This window comes from Polypterus senegalus, chromosome 1 (genome assembly GCF_016835505.1).
Source record: "Polypterus senegalus isolate Bchr_013 chromosome 1, ASM1683550v1, whole genome shotgun sequence".
Lineage (NCBI taxonomy): Eukaryota > Metazoa > Chordata > Cladistia > Polypteriformes > Polypteridae > Polypterus > Polypterus senegalus.
The window spans coordinates 188,134,073-188,150,648 of NC_053154.1; the positions used below are offsets into that span (position 1 = coordinate 188,134,073).

The 16,576-nt window shown below is 39.9% G+C and overlaps 2 protein-coding genes across 4 annotated transcripts in view; both read right to left on the reverse strand.

Annotated features, from left to right (window-relative positions):
* Positions 1–2,782: 2,782 nt before the first annotated feature.
* The window catches only part of LOC120536292 (choline-phosphate cytidylyltransferase A-like), a 23,557-nt gene continuing 9,763 nt past the window's right edge, over positions 2,783–16,576 (reverse strand). For both annotated transcript variants that reach the window (XM_039764631.1, XM_039764623.1), the window contains exons 2-9: positions 15,848–15,966; positions 7,703–7,802; positions 7,502–7,618; positions 7,265–7,416; positions 7,107–7,185; positions 6,881–7,023; positions 3,512–3,700; positions 2,783–3,347 (exon numbers count right to left, since the gene is read on the reverse strand). In XM_039764631.1, coding sequence (XP_039620565.1) covers positions 3,144–3,347; positions 3,512–3,700; positions 6,881–7,023; positions 7,107–7,185; positions 7,265–7,416; positions 7,502–7,618; positions 7,703–7,802; positions 15,848–15,955 — 1,092 coding nt within the window. In that variant the 5' untranslated portion in view covers positions 15,956–15,966 and the 3' untranslated portion in view covers positions 2,783–3,143. The remainder of the gene's footprint in view (positions 3,348–3,511; positions 3,701–6,880; positions 7,024–7,106; positions 7,186–7,264; positions 7,417–7,501; positions 7,619–7,702; positions 7,803–15,847; positions 15,967–16,576) is intronic.
* dynlt2b (dynein light chain Tctex-type 2B) overlaps positions 15,877–16,576 on the reverse strand; it is a 19,579-nt gene continuing 18,879 nt past the window's right edge. For both annotated transcript variants that reach the window (XM_039764651.1, XM_039764637.1), the window contains exon 7: positions 15,877–15,966. The gene's annotated coding sequence lies outside the window, so the exon portion shown is untranslated. The remainder of the gene's footprint in view (positions 15,967–16,576) is intronic.

The window sequence follows — 16,576 nt, forward strand, 5'->3', positions numbered from 1 at the left end:
GATGACCCTCCTCCACACCACCTGAGGCAAGAGTGACCTGTGCTTTGTAGAACCTGAGCTACACTCAACCCCAGAACCACATCATCAATGACAGACATCTTCTTGCAAAAAAAGCCTCTAGGCTGGTCATTTTTGGTTACATGAAGAGGCCCATTTGTTATAGTGTCCCATAGCCCTCCAGTGAGGCTTATTGAGGAAATTCAACCACTCAGTCTCATTCAGGGTCACTCTGGTTTTTGTTGCTCAATCAAAAGGGCTAACAGTATTTTCATCTTTTTTATACATTGTATTGTTGTGTCATGCTGTATGATCATGTCATTTGCTTTGTAAAGCACCTTGTGATTATTATAATTGTGAAAAGAATTATATGAGCTGCATTTTTATTAGATAAACCTGCATTTTCAGCATTGACTATTCAGTCATCAACAGCATCATTTGGGCATAGAAATGCCACGAAAGGGAAGCAGACAAGTACATCACGTGTGGTGTAATTCATGGGGAGAGAAGGGGACTGCAGATTTAAGGGGCTTGATATTTGAGAAGACTTGCCAACAGAGAGCAATGGGAAAAACAAACCTGTTGGGAATTTTGGAAGATTCAGGAATATTGTGGCTGGCATACTGAAAATTGATCAACACTACAAAACATCTGCAGTCCTGAAGTGCAGTGAACTCTAGTCCTGGACCATTGCAGCTGGTGGGTATTACCAATCGAGGTATGCTACATTGTCTATCCAATTCTACCAAACATGTACTATATGTATGTTACATAGGGCTAATTTAGTGTTTTATTTTAGACTTTAAGACTTACTAGGGAGCTCTGCCCCCTGCTAACTTCGCTTGCCAACCCCCTGGCAGGCGCTACGCGCTAGCCACTTTGCAGATCTGCCACTCGTGTGTGGGGAAACGGATGTAATTCAATTTAAACAGATTGCTATTTTCATGGGAATTATTGCATATATATAATATAACTAATTATTTTACATTACAGTGAGAAATTAACCATAGTAAAAAATAGTAATAGTAAAACGTAATAAATTGAAAGAAAATTATGTTTCATGTTGCGTTAGAGGTATTCCTTGTGTTATACGTTTTCGTTCTGTTTTTGATTTCGTGTTTGGAGAATGAAAACACAGAATGGAATTCCGGGGTGTGTCAGAGAGGTGAACACCTTCAGCTATGCTTCTGGTTATCCTGTTGTGACCGCACAGCAGGTATTTGTGTGCATTCCTAAGCGCTGCACATCTTTCTCACAAGTCATTTAATCGAGTGTTATTAACTCAAAGCATCAGAAAGGGGATTGAATTTGAAGAAAATGAAATGCTCCATCTGACAAGCTGTCAAAGACATTAGCTTCACCTATTAGAAGATGTAGGCAGCAGATGGAAAGACCATGATGGGATGATAACAGGAAGGCAAAGTTAGCAGAGTAGAAACATGACTCATCCTGCCCAGTGCACATGTCGGAGATAAAGTCCACTACCCACTATGTCAAACACTACACTACTGTCAGTGTTCACACTAGAAACCGAGGATATAAAGAGAATATACACTCACTTGCCACTTTATTAGGTACACCTTCCTAGTATCGGGTTGAGTCTCCCTTTTGCCCTTAGATCTGTTGTAATTCTGCGTGGCAAGGAAGCAATCCTCAAGGACTTTGGTCTATTCTGACATGATAGCATCATACAGCTGCTGCAGATTTGTCGGCTGCACATCCATGATGTGAATCTCCTGTTCTACCACATTCCAAAGTTGTTCTGTTAGATTGAGATCTGGTGACAGTGGAGGCCATGTAAGTACAGTGAACTCATTGTCATGTTCAAGTAACCAGTTTGAGACGATTTGAGCTTTGTGACATGACATGTGATCCTGCAGGCAGTAGCCATCTGAAGATGAGTACACTGCAGTCAAAAAGGAATGGACATAGACAGCAACAATGCTCAGGTAGGCTGTGACATGGAAACAATGTTCAGTTGGTAGTGAGGTGCTCAAAGTATTCCAAGAAAGTATTACCCACAACATTACACCACTAGCAGCCTGAACTATTAATACAAGGCAGGATGGATTAGTGCTTTCATGTTGATGCCAAATTCAGTCCCTACCATCCAAATATCGCAGAAGAAATTGAGACTTTTTCCCAATCTTCTACTGTCTCATTTTGGTAAGCCCATGCAAATTGTACCCTCAGTTGACAGGAGAGGCACCTGGTGTGCTCTCTTGCAGCTGAAGCCCATCTGCTTCAATGTTCAACAAGATGTGCATTCAGAGATGATCTTCTGCATACCTTGGTTGGAACAAGTGGTCATTTGAGTTACTGTTGCCTTTCTATCAGCTCACACCAGTAAGGCCATTCTCCTCTGACCTCTGCAAGGCATTTTCAACCAGAGAACAGCCACTCACTAGATATTTTCCCTTTTTTGGACCATTCTCTGTAAACCTTAAGAGATGGTTGTGTGTGAAAATCCCAGTAGATCATCAGTTTCTGAAATACTCACACCTGCCTATTTGGCACTAACAACCGTGCCAAATTCAAAGTCACTTAAATTACCTTTATTCACCATTTTGATGCTCAGTTTAAACTTCAGCAGGTCGTCTTGACGTCTACATGATTAATGCATTGAGTTGGTACCATGTGATCAGCTGACTAGATATTTGCATTAACAAGCAGTTAAACAGGTGTACCTAATAAAGTGGCTGGTGAGTGTACATGACCTTGACAGTGAATTTTTCAGGGAAAACCACAAAATTGTAGACTTAAACAAAATAAAAGCAGGCAGAAATCAAAAGGAGCTTTTTCCATTTATTACATAGACCAATTAAATTCAAGGACAAAAAGAAATGGACAAAATGGCCTTTTCTCTCAAGTATCCAGTAACCCCAACGAGAACGCGTGGTGCTGGCCAGCAACAGGGACTACGAGCAGGAAGCACCAGACAGTAGTGATCTAACACCTGCTACCACCCAAATGGTGGCGCTACAAAGTAGCAGGGTAGGTGGTGGTGAAATTCTCTCAGCTCGATGGAAACCATCCTGTTTCCATGGCAATATTAGTAAGCTGTCCAGTCCACACCTCCCTCTTTTGAGCAGGGCAACACTGTGCTTATTACTTTTCAGGAGTCAGCTAGGGCAAAATGGATAGGGCTAGTCATCCTCTTCCTCATCCTCGCTGATATTATACGCCCTGGCAGCACTTGCTCTGGGGGATGAGGGGGGCGATGATTTTGTGAAAAAGGGTAGACGGAAGGAGGGGGATGGAGACCGCTCTCTTGTAGGGCTGCTGTCAGGACTCTGGCGTGGGCTGATTGCCTGCAGCATGCGACCTTTCCCTTCCTTCAACATATGCTTCTGTAGAGAGAATGAATGAAACATATTATTACATCAAAATGGGGAAGTAGGGTGGAAGGAGCATGGTACACAAACACTGAGTAAGAAAAGTGATGTACATATGCAGAATACCATAGAAAGGGCTCAGTCACCTCAGAGAGAAAAAAAAAAAAAAAATCTTTTACCAGTGCTCCTTCTGGACCAAACATCTGCAGGAAGTTGCCAATAAACTCCCGCGATTTTTCTTCCCACTTCTGGATCAAGTCAATGCTCTTCTCTTCTACCTTCTGAACGAACTCTTTGGAACGCTCTTCCACATCCTTCACTTTCTTCTTGACTTTGTCAACCCGCTCCTGTAGATGGTATTTTTTCTCCTGACAAATGAAAAGAGTAGGAGGAAAATGAGAGTATGGTAGTCTTGATGGTTGAAGAGTGGACACAAACTACATGAAATTATGCATAAATCATCAAATACATGCCCACACTTGTCCCGTTCTACAAACTACATTTAAGATGCTACCCCAAGTGCTTTACATGAATAGTCCCAATAAATTTCTCAAAGATGCACATGCAGTGTAGGTGGGTAGCAGAGTAGGTGACAACTTAGGGTTATACCAATTGACACCAGGAATCTTAATTAAAAAAAAAATTCTTCTGTAATTTCCAATAAGTTGGGACTTGATTTTACCGTAGAATTTCTGGTATTTTATAATGTCGGTCGTATAAGTTGAATGAGGAAAACTCATGCTATTGGTCCAAGAGATTATGATAAGCCCACCTGAGACAGTAACCACAGAGCACACTTTCTTTTTCTATGTATTGTGCCTGCGTGACCACATGGTAATACCCGAACTATTCCAAAGCGACGTTTGCACTGTTTTGTGTATTTTTGTATCTCACACCCTCATACATCTTTATCATAAGAGCATCCCTTATCTACGATGGAGCATTTGATCAGAATAAAATATGAAGCTGGTTTTAAATTAAACATTATTGAAGTAGCAAATTAATTGGTAAGAAGAAAATTAAACCTTTTTAAACTGAGGGAAAATATGGCAATAATTATTTGTTAAGGATCTCTTTGTATACCATGTTGTCAGTTCGGCCCTCCGGTTGTAACATGACCAAGCTGTGCGCTGCGCTTAACTCTTTAAATCGGTTTCAGTTTCATGGTTTGTTTCAATTACGACAGTATTTGCAGGATTTGTTGTGTTGAAGTAACATTCGGCATCTGTCAAGCATTGTAAGCATACAACCGGGTTTCATCAATAAAATCACATCCAGCTTTTGAAAGTTTAAACATTCATAAACATCTAAGTGTCCACTACTGAAATCGTCACCTGTGAATCTAAGATGTTTAAGAGGCATTGGCGGTTGTTGAAAGGTGTAAAATATTTGGCCATTTCGGTATACTTGAAAGCAACAACCGAACAATTCAGCGGCAGCCATCAACTCACATTCAGAACCATAGGTGAAGGGCTTAAGCATTTCACTCTTCTAGTGCTCCTGTGTAGTATAATTATCTCCTGTACCGTCATCAGTCCACACCTTGAACCTGTCCCAGTCATTCAATGCATGAGACACAATGTTCCTCCAGATATCAAGAGTGAGCCTGATATGGCCGTGCAATATGTAACAAAGAGAATGGAAAAGGCAGGTGCCATCTCCGGGCATGGAAACCACTCGGTAAGTGACAGTTCTTTGATCGATGGTGATCACCTCAATAGACATGTTAATGGGGGTACGGTTGGAATGATAAAGGAAATGGGTACCTGAACAATGTAAAGTAAGTCTAAAATACCTATACAATAACTATAATTGTAATAAACAAACAATAAAACAGCGGAGAAGCCGTGGATTAAACAAAAAGGCTGTAGTAATCAGTAGGGAGACGTGAATCCCGTGGCGAAGCAAGGAAGGGAATGTAGAGACCGGTCCGACGGACGGTCTTATATAGGCAGGCAGCCAACAACATGGGAGGAGTTGGAATGGGGGACCCAACGCCACCTCACACGGTGGCCGAGCTGCAGGCTATGGACGTATATTTGTATGTAAGTAGGATTCAGTTTGCGTTGGGAACCCGTGTACCAAATTTCTTGAAGATGGGTCCATAAGTAACAAAGGCTGTTGAAAAGTTCAATATGGCGGCCAATAATGGCATCATACCACTGAAATAAGTACCAAATTTCAGCCTTCTACCTACATGGGAAGTTGGAGAATTAGTAATGTTGGAAAGTTCAATATGGCGGCTGACAGTGGCGTCATACCACCGAAATAAGTATGTACATTGGTTTCGGTTAGCACAGAGAAGCCGCCTACCAAATTTCGTGAAGATGGGGCCATGAATAAGAAAGTTCAATATGGCGGACGTTGTTGACAGTTATTGTCGTTACGTGTATAATTTCTAAATGAAACCTGCTTAACTTTTGTAATTAAGCTGTAAGGAATGGGTCTGCCAAATTTCAGCCTTTTACCTACACGGGAAGTTGGGGAATTAGTGACGTTTGGAAAATTCAATATGGCCGCCGACAGTGGCATCATACCACCAAAATAAGTACGTACATCAGTTTTGGTTAGTGCAGGGAAGCCACCTACCAAATTTCGTGAAGATGGGGCTATAAATAAGAAAGTTCAACATGGCGGACGTTGTCGACCGTTATTGCCATTGCGTGTAGAATTTTGAAATGAAACCTGCTTAACTTTTGTAAGTAAGCTGTAAGGAATAAGCCTGCCAAATTTCAGCTTTCTAACTAAATGGGAAGTTGGAGAATTAGTGATGAGTCAGTCAGTGAGTGAGTGAGTCAGTCAGTCAGTCAGTGAGGGCTTTGCCTTTTATTAGTATAGATTCCTAGTGAGCATACACAGTTCAAAGTGTGAACTGGGAACCACACACATACCTCCTCTTCTTTCCTTGTTGGGAGAATGAGAACAGGCATGTAAGCATTATGATATTTCTGTATTTTGTGGAGGAGGAGTTCAGTCCCTACCTGCCCTTGTTTGGAGACAGAGAAGACCAGCAAGTGGAGCAGGCAGTATTAAAAGGCTTGGACAACAGCTAAACCCTTCGAAGCAAGTGTCGGCTCCGTCCGAAAACCCTTTTCAGTGTGGAAACGAAAAAATGACAGACTGCGTAGATCCAGATTCCCACCTGGATAAAAGTCGGTCATATGCTTCCCTACTGTAACCGCGTCAACCGTCAGTAAATGTAAGCTAAAGTATATTTTTTTCCATGTGATTTTTATACCGCCGTAATCATGATGGAAGGGATATCGCCTTTTCTGTCATATTACTATATTGTTTAGTTACTTAATGTGTCGCAATTTCAAAACAACACATTTTCGGAGAGCTAATGCCTCTTAAGGAAACACTCCTTTAAATAAGTTACGCACATACATCAAACACTTCTTCCAAGACTTGTCAACAAATGCACACATTGCTATTCTACTGCCAACCACATGCTCAAACGCCACAAGCACACTTTACTACTTCACATTCAACTACATGCAGCACATGTACACTCACTGCGGCGCCCCAAAATGGGGTCCTCTACTCACATTGATGAAACTGACGTTGAGCTCCTTGGCTGTGTAGCCCCTCTGAAGGTTCCGACGTACGTAAACATCATAGTCCCGTACTATGCGGGTAATGATATCGGAGGTAGAAATGCCCTCAGTGCGCTGCGTAGGAGCAAACATCCCTAAAAGAAATAAATAATATATCAGTCCTCTCTTTGATTTAAGGTTAATGAAGAAACCTAAAGAACCCACAGCCCTAACACACCTGCCTCTTTAATGTGTTTGTAGACATCATCACTTCCTGCTGAGGAGTATGGAATATCATCATGGGCTACAAAGTCAATCTGCAAAAAATACATTATGGAAAAAATGTTTTGTACTGACATGCTGCAGTGCAGCACAGGTCTCAGTGTATGCACTCACCCGATGCTTGGCAAGAAACTCTGGTGTGAGAGTCCAGGGTGCATTGCGAACAACCTCATCCACATAGCGGCAGTGACTCACAGCATCATATCTCTCGTCCTCACTCATAACCGTGAACCCCTTGAATTTGTGTGTCAGATCATCACTGCATACTGTGTGAGAACAGCATATGTAACAGGCTGCTTCAAATACAATGAGTGGATATATGCATTTCCCAGCTAGATCCAGCTCACTCACCTCCCACTATCAAGTGGGTATTTGGGAAGAGATCTTTGGCTTGCATGAGAGCACGAGCGTGTCCAGAGTGAAAGAGGTCAAAGATTCCATCAGCATAAACCCGCACAGGCCGATGAGCTGCAATCAAAGTAGACAGTGAGCACAGAGCAAACCACTGGTACAAGGATTTTTGCGGTACAAGAGTTTAAATCCTTTACTTACGTGGAGTTCCCTTCCGAGCCTCTTCTATTGAAACTCTGCAGTATGGCTGCGTGTGTGGAGTCTCAATCTCATCTGCAAATGGAGCTGGCTGGGACAGACCCTGAAAAACAGTAAACCCTCAGAGCAAGCACTACAGCACAATAAATCAGCAAATTTTAATTTATAAACACATTAATCAAGTAGCTTGGCTATTTTAAGACTTAGTGGAACCATCCACTTAAGTCATGGACTAAATAATGACTTCAAGTACATTTTTCCAGATAGACCTTGGACAACCAATATTCTTCATACATGTCAAGCCCTTTTATTTAACTCAAGCAATGACCCAAACTGTCAAAAGTTACAATTGAGGGTTACTGGCCCAGGTTCTGCGTTTTACGCATTGGGGTTCTGTGGTTTGGGCTCCATAAATAGGACCTGCTGCTACACAAATCTCAGGCTAGACTGTTTTGAATAATTCACAACTTGATTTTTAATATGTCAATTATTAAAAGTAGATTAGCCAGTGATTTTGTCCACTGGTGTCATGTTCATCTTGCCTGCTGCACAGTTCCCCATTTTTTCCAATAAAGTTTGTGTTTGTTCCACATATGCAAACTTTCACAAAGCTTTGAGCTCAGCAGCTTTGTTTTAAACCGCTCACCAACCACATTAAATTCTGCGCTACTATTTTAAATCATTATACTCTTTCATACATAACTATTGAATGTGTTGAATATCAGAGTGTGTTTCAATTATTCTTTGGGTCATACAAATGTTTTATGCTGAGCACATCAGTATTTAAGAGAAAAGTGCAGAACATATAGGATGTCTGTCTAAGTCACATCCAGCTGCAGTGAGGACAATGCTTTGATCAGCAAGCAAAAAAACTACAAATTCTTTTATAGTTATACTGCTCTACTGGAGCAAGTCAACTTTGGACTTTAGACAATGCGTGGCACTTCCTGTAGTTATTTTAAACTATGCCTATGATTCTCTTGATGGGAAATTTGTATCCATTTTCGAAAGCTCACTTATGAAATTTCTAATCAAAATAGATAAAGTCACAAATATGAACAAAACAGCATCTTTTTACAAAATAAACATCCCAGTCCTTGTTGGGTATACCTTGGAAAAGCAGTGTGAAGCATCAGTTGTAATATCTATTTCTATAATTGTTGTTATTTATTGTATAATTTAGTCAGAGGAACACCTGAATAACACAATATACCTACAAGATTGTTTGAGTAAATAATAATTTATGATTTATTTTAATTATTACACATGATATTGGTCATTAACTCAGCTTTTACAAATTAAAAAAGCTACTGGCAATAATTTATTAAGCTTGACTTCAAACTGGTTAATGAGAAAGAAGTAAATATTACAGGAATAAGAGCCTCATGGGCCAAGATCATTAGTTAATATGTGCACTTCTAACTAATTTTATATCTAGATATCCATACACTGTATTCACATGTAAAGAAAAACAAAACACCTTTTGGGCAATATTTATTTTTGCTGTTTGGATCCTGGTAGCCGTTTCCTGTCTAGTAGCAGAGGGCTGATGCACTGGGGCAAGCGGTAGAAAACTAAACCCTATGGACTCTCAAGTCTGCCAGTACACTGTAAAATTACAGTTTTTAAGTTGGCATCCTATACAAACACAGCTATGTACTCTTCTGTTTTATTTTTAACATAGTCCCATTGACTGAGCAAACTCTTAGGTAGCTTTACCAAATGGTATATTTTTCACAGGAAAATAACTACAACATCTGTAAACAAGTTCTGTCATAAATTACACCAAGATATAAAAAAACTATAACATTTAAAAAAAAATTAAAAATCAAGCTTTGTCCAATATTGCACAAAGGTAACAGAAAAAAAATACAAATTGTAAAATTCTACCGCAGGAACAAGTTGTGGGACAGAAACACCAATCTGGCATCTGGCTTCAGAGTAGCATGGTTATAACATTTCCTCTAATGCTAAAAGCCCTCGCAGAAGGGCTGCTTGAGGCAGGGGTGCATATGTACTTTTTTGCAAGTTTCCGCAATTTGGGGAAATGAACGTATTGTGTATTCCATCACACAAGTGGGTTTACATCACTGTTCTCCTTCTCTGAATTCCTTCTTTTTTTTTTTTTTTTTTAAATACAGTAGCTGCCAAGAGACTTTTTTTTATTTTTTGCTCCCTTCCTTGTGTCATCACCTGCTCCACCTTTTGCAGTTATAGGGGCAGGATGGAATGGGAAGAGTAGGCAGGGACCTGTGAAAGTGTTTTAAATAGTGAAATAAAGAATGTGCTCTCAGATTGAGGACCTCACACCAAGACGGCTTGTAAAGTAAAACACGCCCAATAGGCATATGCTTCTAACAGAAATAATAAAAATAATCCATTCAAATTATGTAATTTGTCCAAATTTATCAATAATTCATCCAAACAGAATTGTTTTTTTTTTTTTTTTGCGCCTGACAGCTACAGTGTCGCCATACTAGATCAATTTCATTTAAACTGCATTAGGAACCAAAATTACTCACCAATGGCAATAGGAAGCCTATGTCCAAAATAAGGAAGCTTCTTCCAATTGTAAATCCATACAACACTGACAATGTTAACCCCACTGTCTGTTGTCATGCAAACCATGCAGTATATTTCAGACCTTGCGCAATGAATGTTGCCTGTGTAGTCTTCTGGGAAGTAGGATGTCTGCAAACAGCAGCTTTTCCCAGGTTTCATTGATGAAGTGAACTGTCAAGGAGAGGTATGGCTCAGATATTCAGCTTGACCATAAATCCATTCTTGTGGCAAAATGTGAAACCTTCTGAAGTTTATGCCTCAACAGTCTGGCGACATGAATCATACAATTTAGGCAGAGCTGCTTGACTGGAATATTTTCAGCCAGGCATTGTGTATCTGGGGTCGAATGTATTCAAAAGCTGTTTGAAACCATTCCTCTCAACCACTTGAACTGGGACCATATCTTTTGTGATGTAATGGATGACAGAATTTTTTATGTCATGCCATCTGTTGCTTTTCTCTTCATACAGCAATTTTGTAGAATGATTACACTAAAGTTTGCACAGTGTGTTGTGTGCTTGTACCTTGGGTGATTTAGACCTGTCGTGGACAGCTGACTCCTGAAGCTTTCCGTATTCTTCATATTCTGTGCGGTGTTTAATTTGTGGACAGTGAAACAAGTTCATTGTCAAGCTGTCTGTAATGGCAACCAATCTCCTATATACTATGCAGATTGCTGTCTTTTGAGCAGTATCAGTCTTTTCAAAGACGAACCACTTCAATGCAAATGAGGATGATCCATGTCTTGCGATTAAATCTAACGACATAGATTGCTGGACCATTTTGTTCCCTGATGCTGTTTGCTCACTCATTGTTATGCAGCTACACTAATTTAACTTTTGGTGAGCTAACCATGCACGCCTATGTGCTTGCTTTGCACAGTCTATCCTGTTAGGTTACATGAGACAGTGAATGTATGGACTCTCAAGGAATGTTTTGGATTGTTTTTTGCAATCTGAGTGACATTCTGAATAATTTAAGCTTGTACATCGCTAAATAACAATGAACATATTATTATAGATGATACACATCCTGCACTCTTAAGGGTGAGAACACATTTCATGCACAGTAGTTCTGATCACCATGCTACAAATAAAGACCTAGCAACACCAGACACAGTGCAGACAACAGCTACCAAACTGGATTCTTGGTCAAATTACTTCAGGAGGCAAACTGAGCTGAATCTCTTCAGTCTTGTTCTGAGAATGCAATGGTTTTTCCGTTTTTCAAATTCTCACAGAAATTGACCGGATTGATCCAGTAGAATTAATGTAATTAAATGGTGAATAACCTACTTGGACACTGAAAAAAAATTAGGGGAAGACAGAAGCCAGAAATGAATTCTTTACAGAATGGGTAACCTAAATTTGTAATGAACTGAAGAGTAATGCAACTGGCCACGTGTTAATGACAACTTTGGAAACTGCCATTAGTTTTTTGCAAAAATAATAACATACTGTAGGCTCAAGACTATAACAAATCTTTGGGCTGTGAGACAGTTTATTGACTGCCAGATTTTCAGAATGCACAGCATCACAAGTCTACCTGAAGAGTGTTTCTGAATTCGATAGATTGATATTACTTATTTGTCCTCAAGGGGAAATTGTCCTGCATATCAGAGAAAATATTCTGAACAATGTAAGAATATATTCTTGCACTGTGTACACATTTACATTTCTGCCTTTAATGCTCCTCTTTAAGGCTACTTAATTATTCACTACACTATGCTTTGTATCATAATTTGAGTAATTCATCCTTATAAAAGCCCATAATATACAGTGCATCTGTAAAGTATTCACCATATAATGACAACATGAAAAAAAGATTACTTGAGGTTTTTGCAAATTTATTAAAAATAAAAAAATTGAGAAGGCACATGTACATACTGTAAGTATTCACAGCCTTTGCCATTAAGCTCAAAATTGAGCTCAGGTGCATCCTGTTTCCCCTGATCATCCTTGAGATGTTTCTGCAGCTTAATTGGAGTCCACCTGTGGTAAATTCAGTTGATTAGACATGATTTGGAAAGGCACACACCTGTCTATATAAAGTCCCACAGTTAACAGTTCATGTCAAAGCACAACCCAAGCATGAAGTCAAAGGAATTATATGTAGACCTCCGAGACAGGATTGTCTCGAGGCACAAATCTGGGGAAGGTTACAGAAAGATTTCTGCCGATTTGAAGGTCCCAATGAGCACAGTGGCCTCCATAACACGTAAGTGGAAGAAGTTCGAAACCACCAGGACTCTTCCTAGAGCTGGCTGGCCATCTACACTGAGCGATCGGGGAAGAAGGGCCTTAGTCAGGGAGGTGACCAAGAACCCAATGGTCACTCTGTCAGAGCGCCAGAGGTCCTCTGTGGAGAGAGGAGAACCTTCCAGAAGGACAACCATCTCTGCAGCAATCCACCAATCAGGCCTGTATGGTAGAGTGGCCAGACGGAAGCCACTCCTTAGTAAAAGGCACATGGCAGCCCGCCTGGAGTTTGCCAAAAAGCACCTGATGGACTCTCAGACCATGAGAAACGAAATTCTCTGGCCTGATGAAACAAAGATTGAACTCTTTGGTGTGAATGCCAGACGTCATGTTTGGAGGAAACCAGGCACCGCCTCATCACCAGGCCAATACCATCCCTACAGTAAAGTATAGTGGTGGCAGCATCATGCTGTGGGGATGTTTTTCAGTGGCAGGGACTGGGAGACTAGTCAGGATAAAGGGAAAGATGACTACAGCAATGTACAGAGACATCCTGGATGAAAACCTGCTCCAGAGCGCTCTTGACCTCAGATTGGGGCGACGGTTCATCTTTCAGCAGGACAACGACCCTAAGCACACAGCCAAGATATCAAAAGAGTGGCTTCAGGACAACTCCGTGAATGTCCTCGAGTGGCCCAGCCACAGCCCAAAGTTGAATCCGTTTGAACATCTCTGGAGAGATCTTAAAATGGCTGTGCACCAACGCTTCCCAACCAACTTGATGGAGCTTGAGAGGTGCTGCAAAGAGGAATGGGCGAAACTGGCCAAAGATAGGTGTGCCAAGCTTGTGGCATCATATTCAAAAAGACCTGAGGCTGTAATTGCTGCCAAAGATGCATCGACAAAGTATTGAGCAAAGGCTGTGAATACTTATGTACAGTACATGTGATTTCTCAGTTTTTTTATTTTTAATAAATTTGCAAAAACCTCAAGTAAACTTTTTTCACGTTGTCGTCATGGGGTGTTGTGTGTAGAATTCTGAGGGAAAAAATTAATTTAATCCATTTTGGAATAAGGTTATAAAATAACCAACTGTTTAAAAAGTGATGCGCTGTGAATACTTTCCAGCAGGCACTGTATGTTATACAATATCACCTTCATTAAAGCATGATTAAATAACATTTGAGTCTTGTGCAAAGGCCAGGTGTTAAACTACTCTCCTTCTGAACAGATACAAGTTAGAAAATAATAAGTATTTTGACAGTGTAAAAATGTATAACCTTGCAGGTACTGGGATAGACATTAAGGGTATAAGTCTTGTTGTATAAAATGTATTGAGTCATAAGTATGTAAAAGATTAAGACAGTCCATGAAAAAAAGTTACTAATGACATTGCTCTGGTAGTAGTGTCCACCTCAAAATTAGCTAAGGGTATCAAGTTTAATGCAGTCATAAACATAAGTGCTGAATAGTTCATACACAGAGTCAATAAGGCAATCTGAAACTATCAGGCCAGGATAGGTTTGGTTGGGCAGGATGCACTGGTAGAGTGCATTGCCACACCCACCACACGATGAAACAGCTCGGGATCCTTGTTGGCAACCCACCAGGCAGACACTCGGTTCAGTCCCACTCACCAGGAAATGACCGTCTATCTGCCACAGCCAGGTGTTACATGGGCGTCCTCTTGGCTTGATCCAGCGATCTCATGAACACCAATGCTCTACTAATCCATCTACTGACTTCAGAGGAAGAGTCACAAAAGACATTAATGTCACTGTCAAGGTAAGTAAACCTTTCAGCAAGGTTGATATTCTCTCCACAGACAGACACACCACTGATGGCTGTGCCCAAGAGGTCATTAAAGGCCGGAAACTGTCCATATAAATAATTTGACAAAACAATAAAACATGATAGGTGAAAAGCAGCACAACTCTGGGCAAACCTCTTATATAGGCAGAGCATCTTTCTTATGAGAACTCTGATACCCAACTGATGTTTCCCATTGCATTAGATAACTTATAGCTGTGCTGGTGGAATTTTATAATCGGGCAAGTCATGCAAATGGTTAACCAACACAAGCATCACTCAACTGAGCCTGAAACAGGAGAACCACAAGTTCTTCTCAGGCCAGCCTTTAAACCCTGAAAGTGACTTTCTCTTCATTTCTGGACACCGACTGTCTGACCCAGGCTCAAGACCTGGTCCCTTACCCAATTCAGACAAGTAGTAAGTTTAAAATTTACATTAACTATTTTCCAGTTCTGAAGCCTTGCTTTATGGAAGATGACAATAAATTTAGTTTTACTTGGAGAACAGTTTAAAACTATACCATCTCTGATGATGCATGCTATAAATGATTTATGATTATGTGCTTAACCCGATGTTTTCACACTTACTTTACAATGTAAGACATGTCAATTTGTTTCTCACATGTCCATTTTTGTACTAGCTACACACTGATCCAAGATAAAATACCTGCATATGCACTATGCAGCTGGAATATTATTGTGACAAAACAAAGTGTTTCATCATGCCCAGATTAGAGGGTGGGAGTGAGAAAATCACATCAATTCTAATTCTTCTCAAATTAGACTAGCACAAAACCTGTCTGCTGTGATGGACAAGTATGCTAAGTGCAGATGACAATGAAGCTCTATGCCTCCAAGTTTTCCTCATTAAGACATGTCTGCTATGAGACAACATACACAGTATTTATTTATCAGATCACAACAGTAACCACTCAATGTTAAGCTAGTCTAGTGTTCACTTTGCTTAAATCTGTAAACATTACTTTTTACAATGTTTCTATTCAGCTACCTACACCCACAAGTCAGATAAACTCAAGAAAATGAAATCAATGCAAAAGTCCTGACTACAATTTAGATTACAAAATCTAAACAGAATCTTCTGGAAAGCCAATATTTACAAATAACTCAACAACAATAGTCAAAATATGCCACAGCTTAGGAAAAAGTTGTACAAAGAAATAGGGTCAAATAAAAGCACCAAAACAAATTGAACAATTAACCAAGTATCTAGTACCATCAAAAGTGCTATATAAAATAAAAAAGAACTAATTCAATCAAGCACTACGGTGCCTAATTAAATAATTATTTCAAAATTTAGACATGAATCTGCCAATTCAATCCACATGTCTACAAACTGGAAACAAGGTGAGCCCTGGTTGAAAATGAGATATTGTCTTCCACTATTTAAGTGATATTTGAAATAAATAATCCTTGTACAATTAAAATGCTTTTCTTTATACTTGGTATCAATTCAGTGTCACACGTTTCCTCACTAGAATACTTCATTTGTCACTTTTCTAGTTATAAGGCTTGAAAGTCAACCCTTTGTACTGTCCCTGTAGTCCCGTTTCCCTCACCACAGTGCAGCGTGGTATTTTGACAGGAGCAGAGCCTTCTTCGGTGTCCCCATTTGACCCCTCCTTTCTCCTCTTCCTCGATAACTTGTTTGAACTTAAAGCCTCCATTTGTAAAACACCTGAAAAAAAAAAAAAACAAGACAATAATGAAAAAATTAAAATATAATTAAATTCTGCAAGACTAATTCACTTCTTTGGGTGGTATGGTTCCTTTAAAACACAAAGTTACATGCTCACTGGACCCAGTGAGGCTCATTATAAACCCTTTACGGAACAGAACACAACACCTACTTGCAATATAAATATCCTGGCAGTGCCTCTCTTTCTAAATTTAGAGCATAAGCATACTCAGCGTATAGAATAAAGGACACAGAATGGGTCAGAATCCATTCTTTATATTATTATACAACAGATTTGCAAACTGTGCTCTTTCCACAGAGTATAGAAATAATATACAGTGGAATGCACCCTTACTTAAAATGTCTGTTACAGTGAATAGTTAAGTGAGCAGAACATGAAATGATCACCAAAAGGCATAAAGTTAAAAAAGACACATTTCTTTTCAGTATTTTAGGCAAGGTTAGTGAATTGTTTTTGTTTTGTACAATGAAAAAAGAAGCACCATGCAAATGTTTGGGCACCCCAAAGGTCTCAGATAACTTCTTCCAGGTCACAGACTTTATTAGCTCATTAGGGCTATAGCTTGTTCACAGTCATCATTAGGAAACC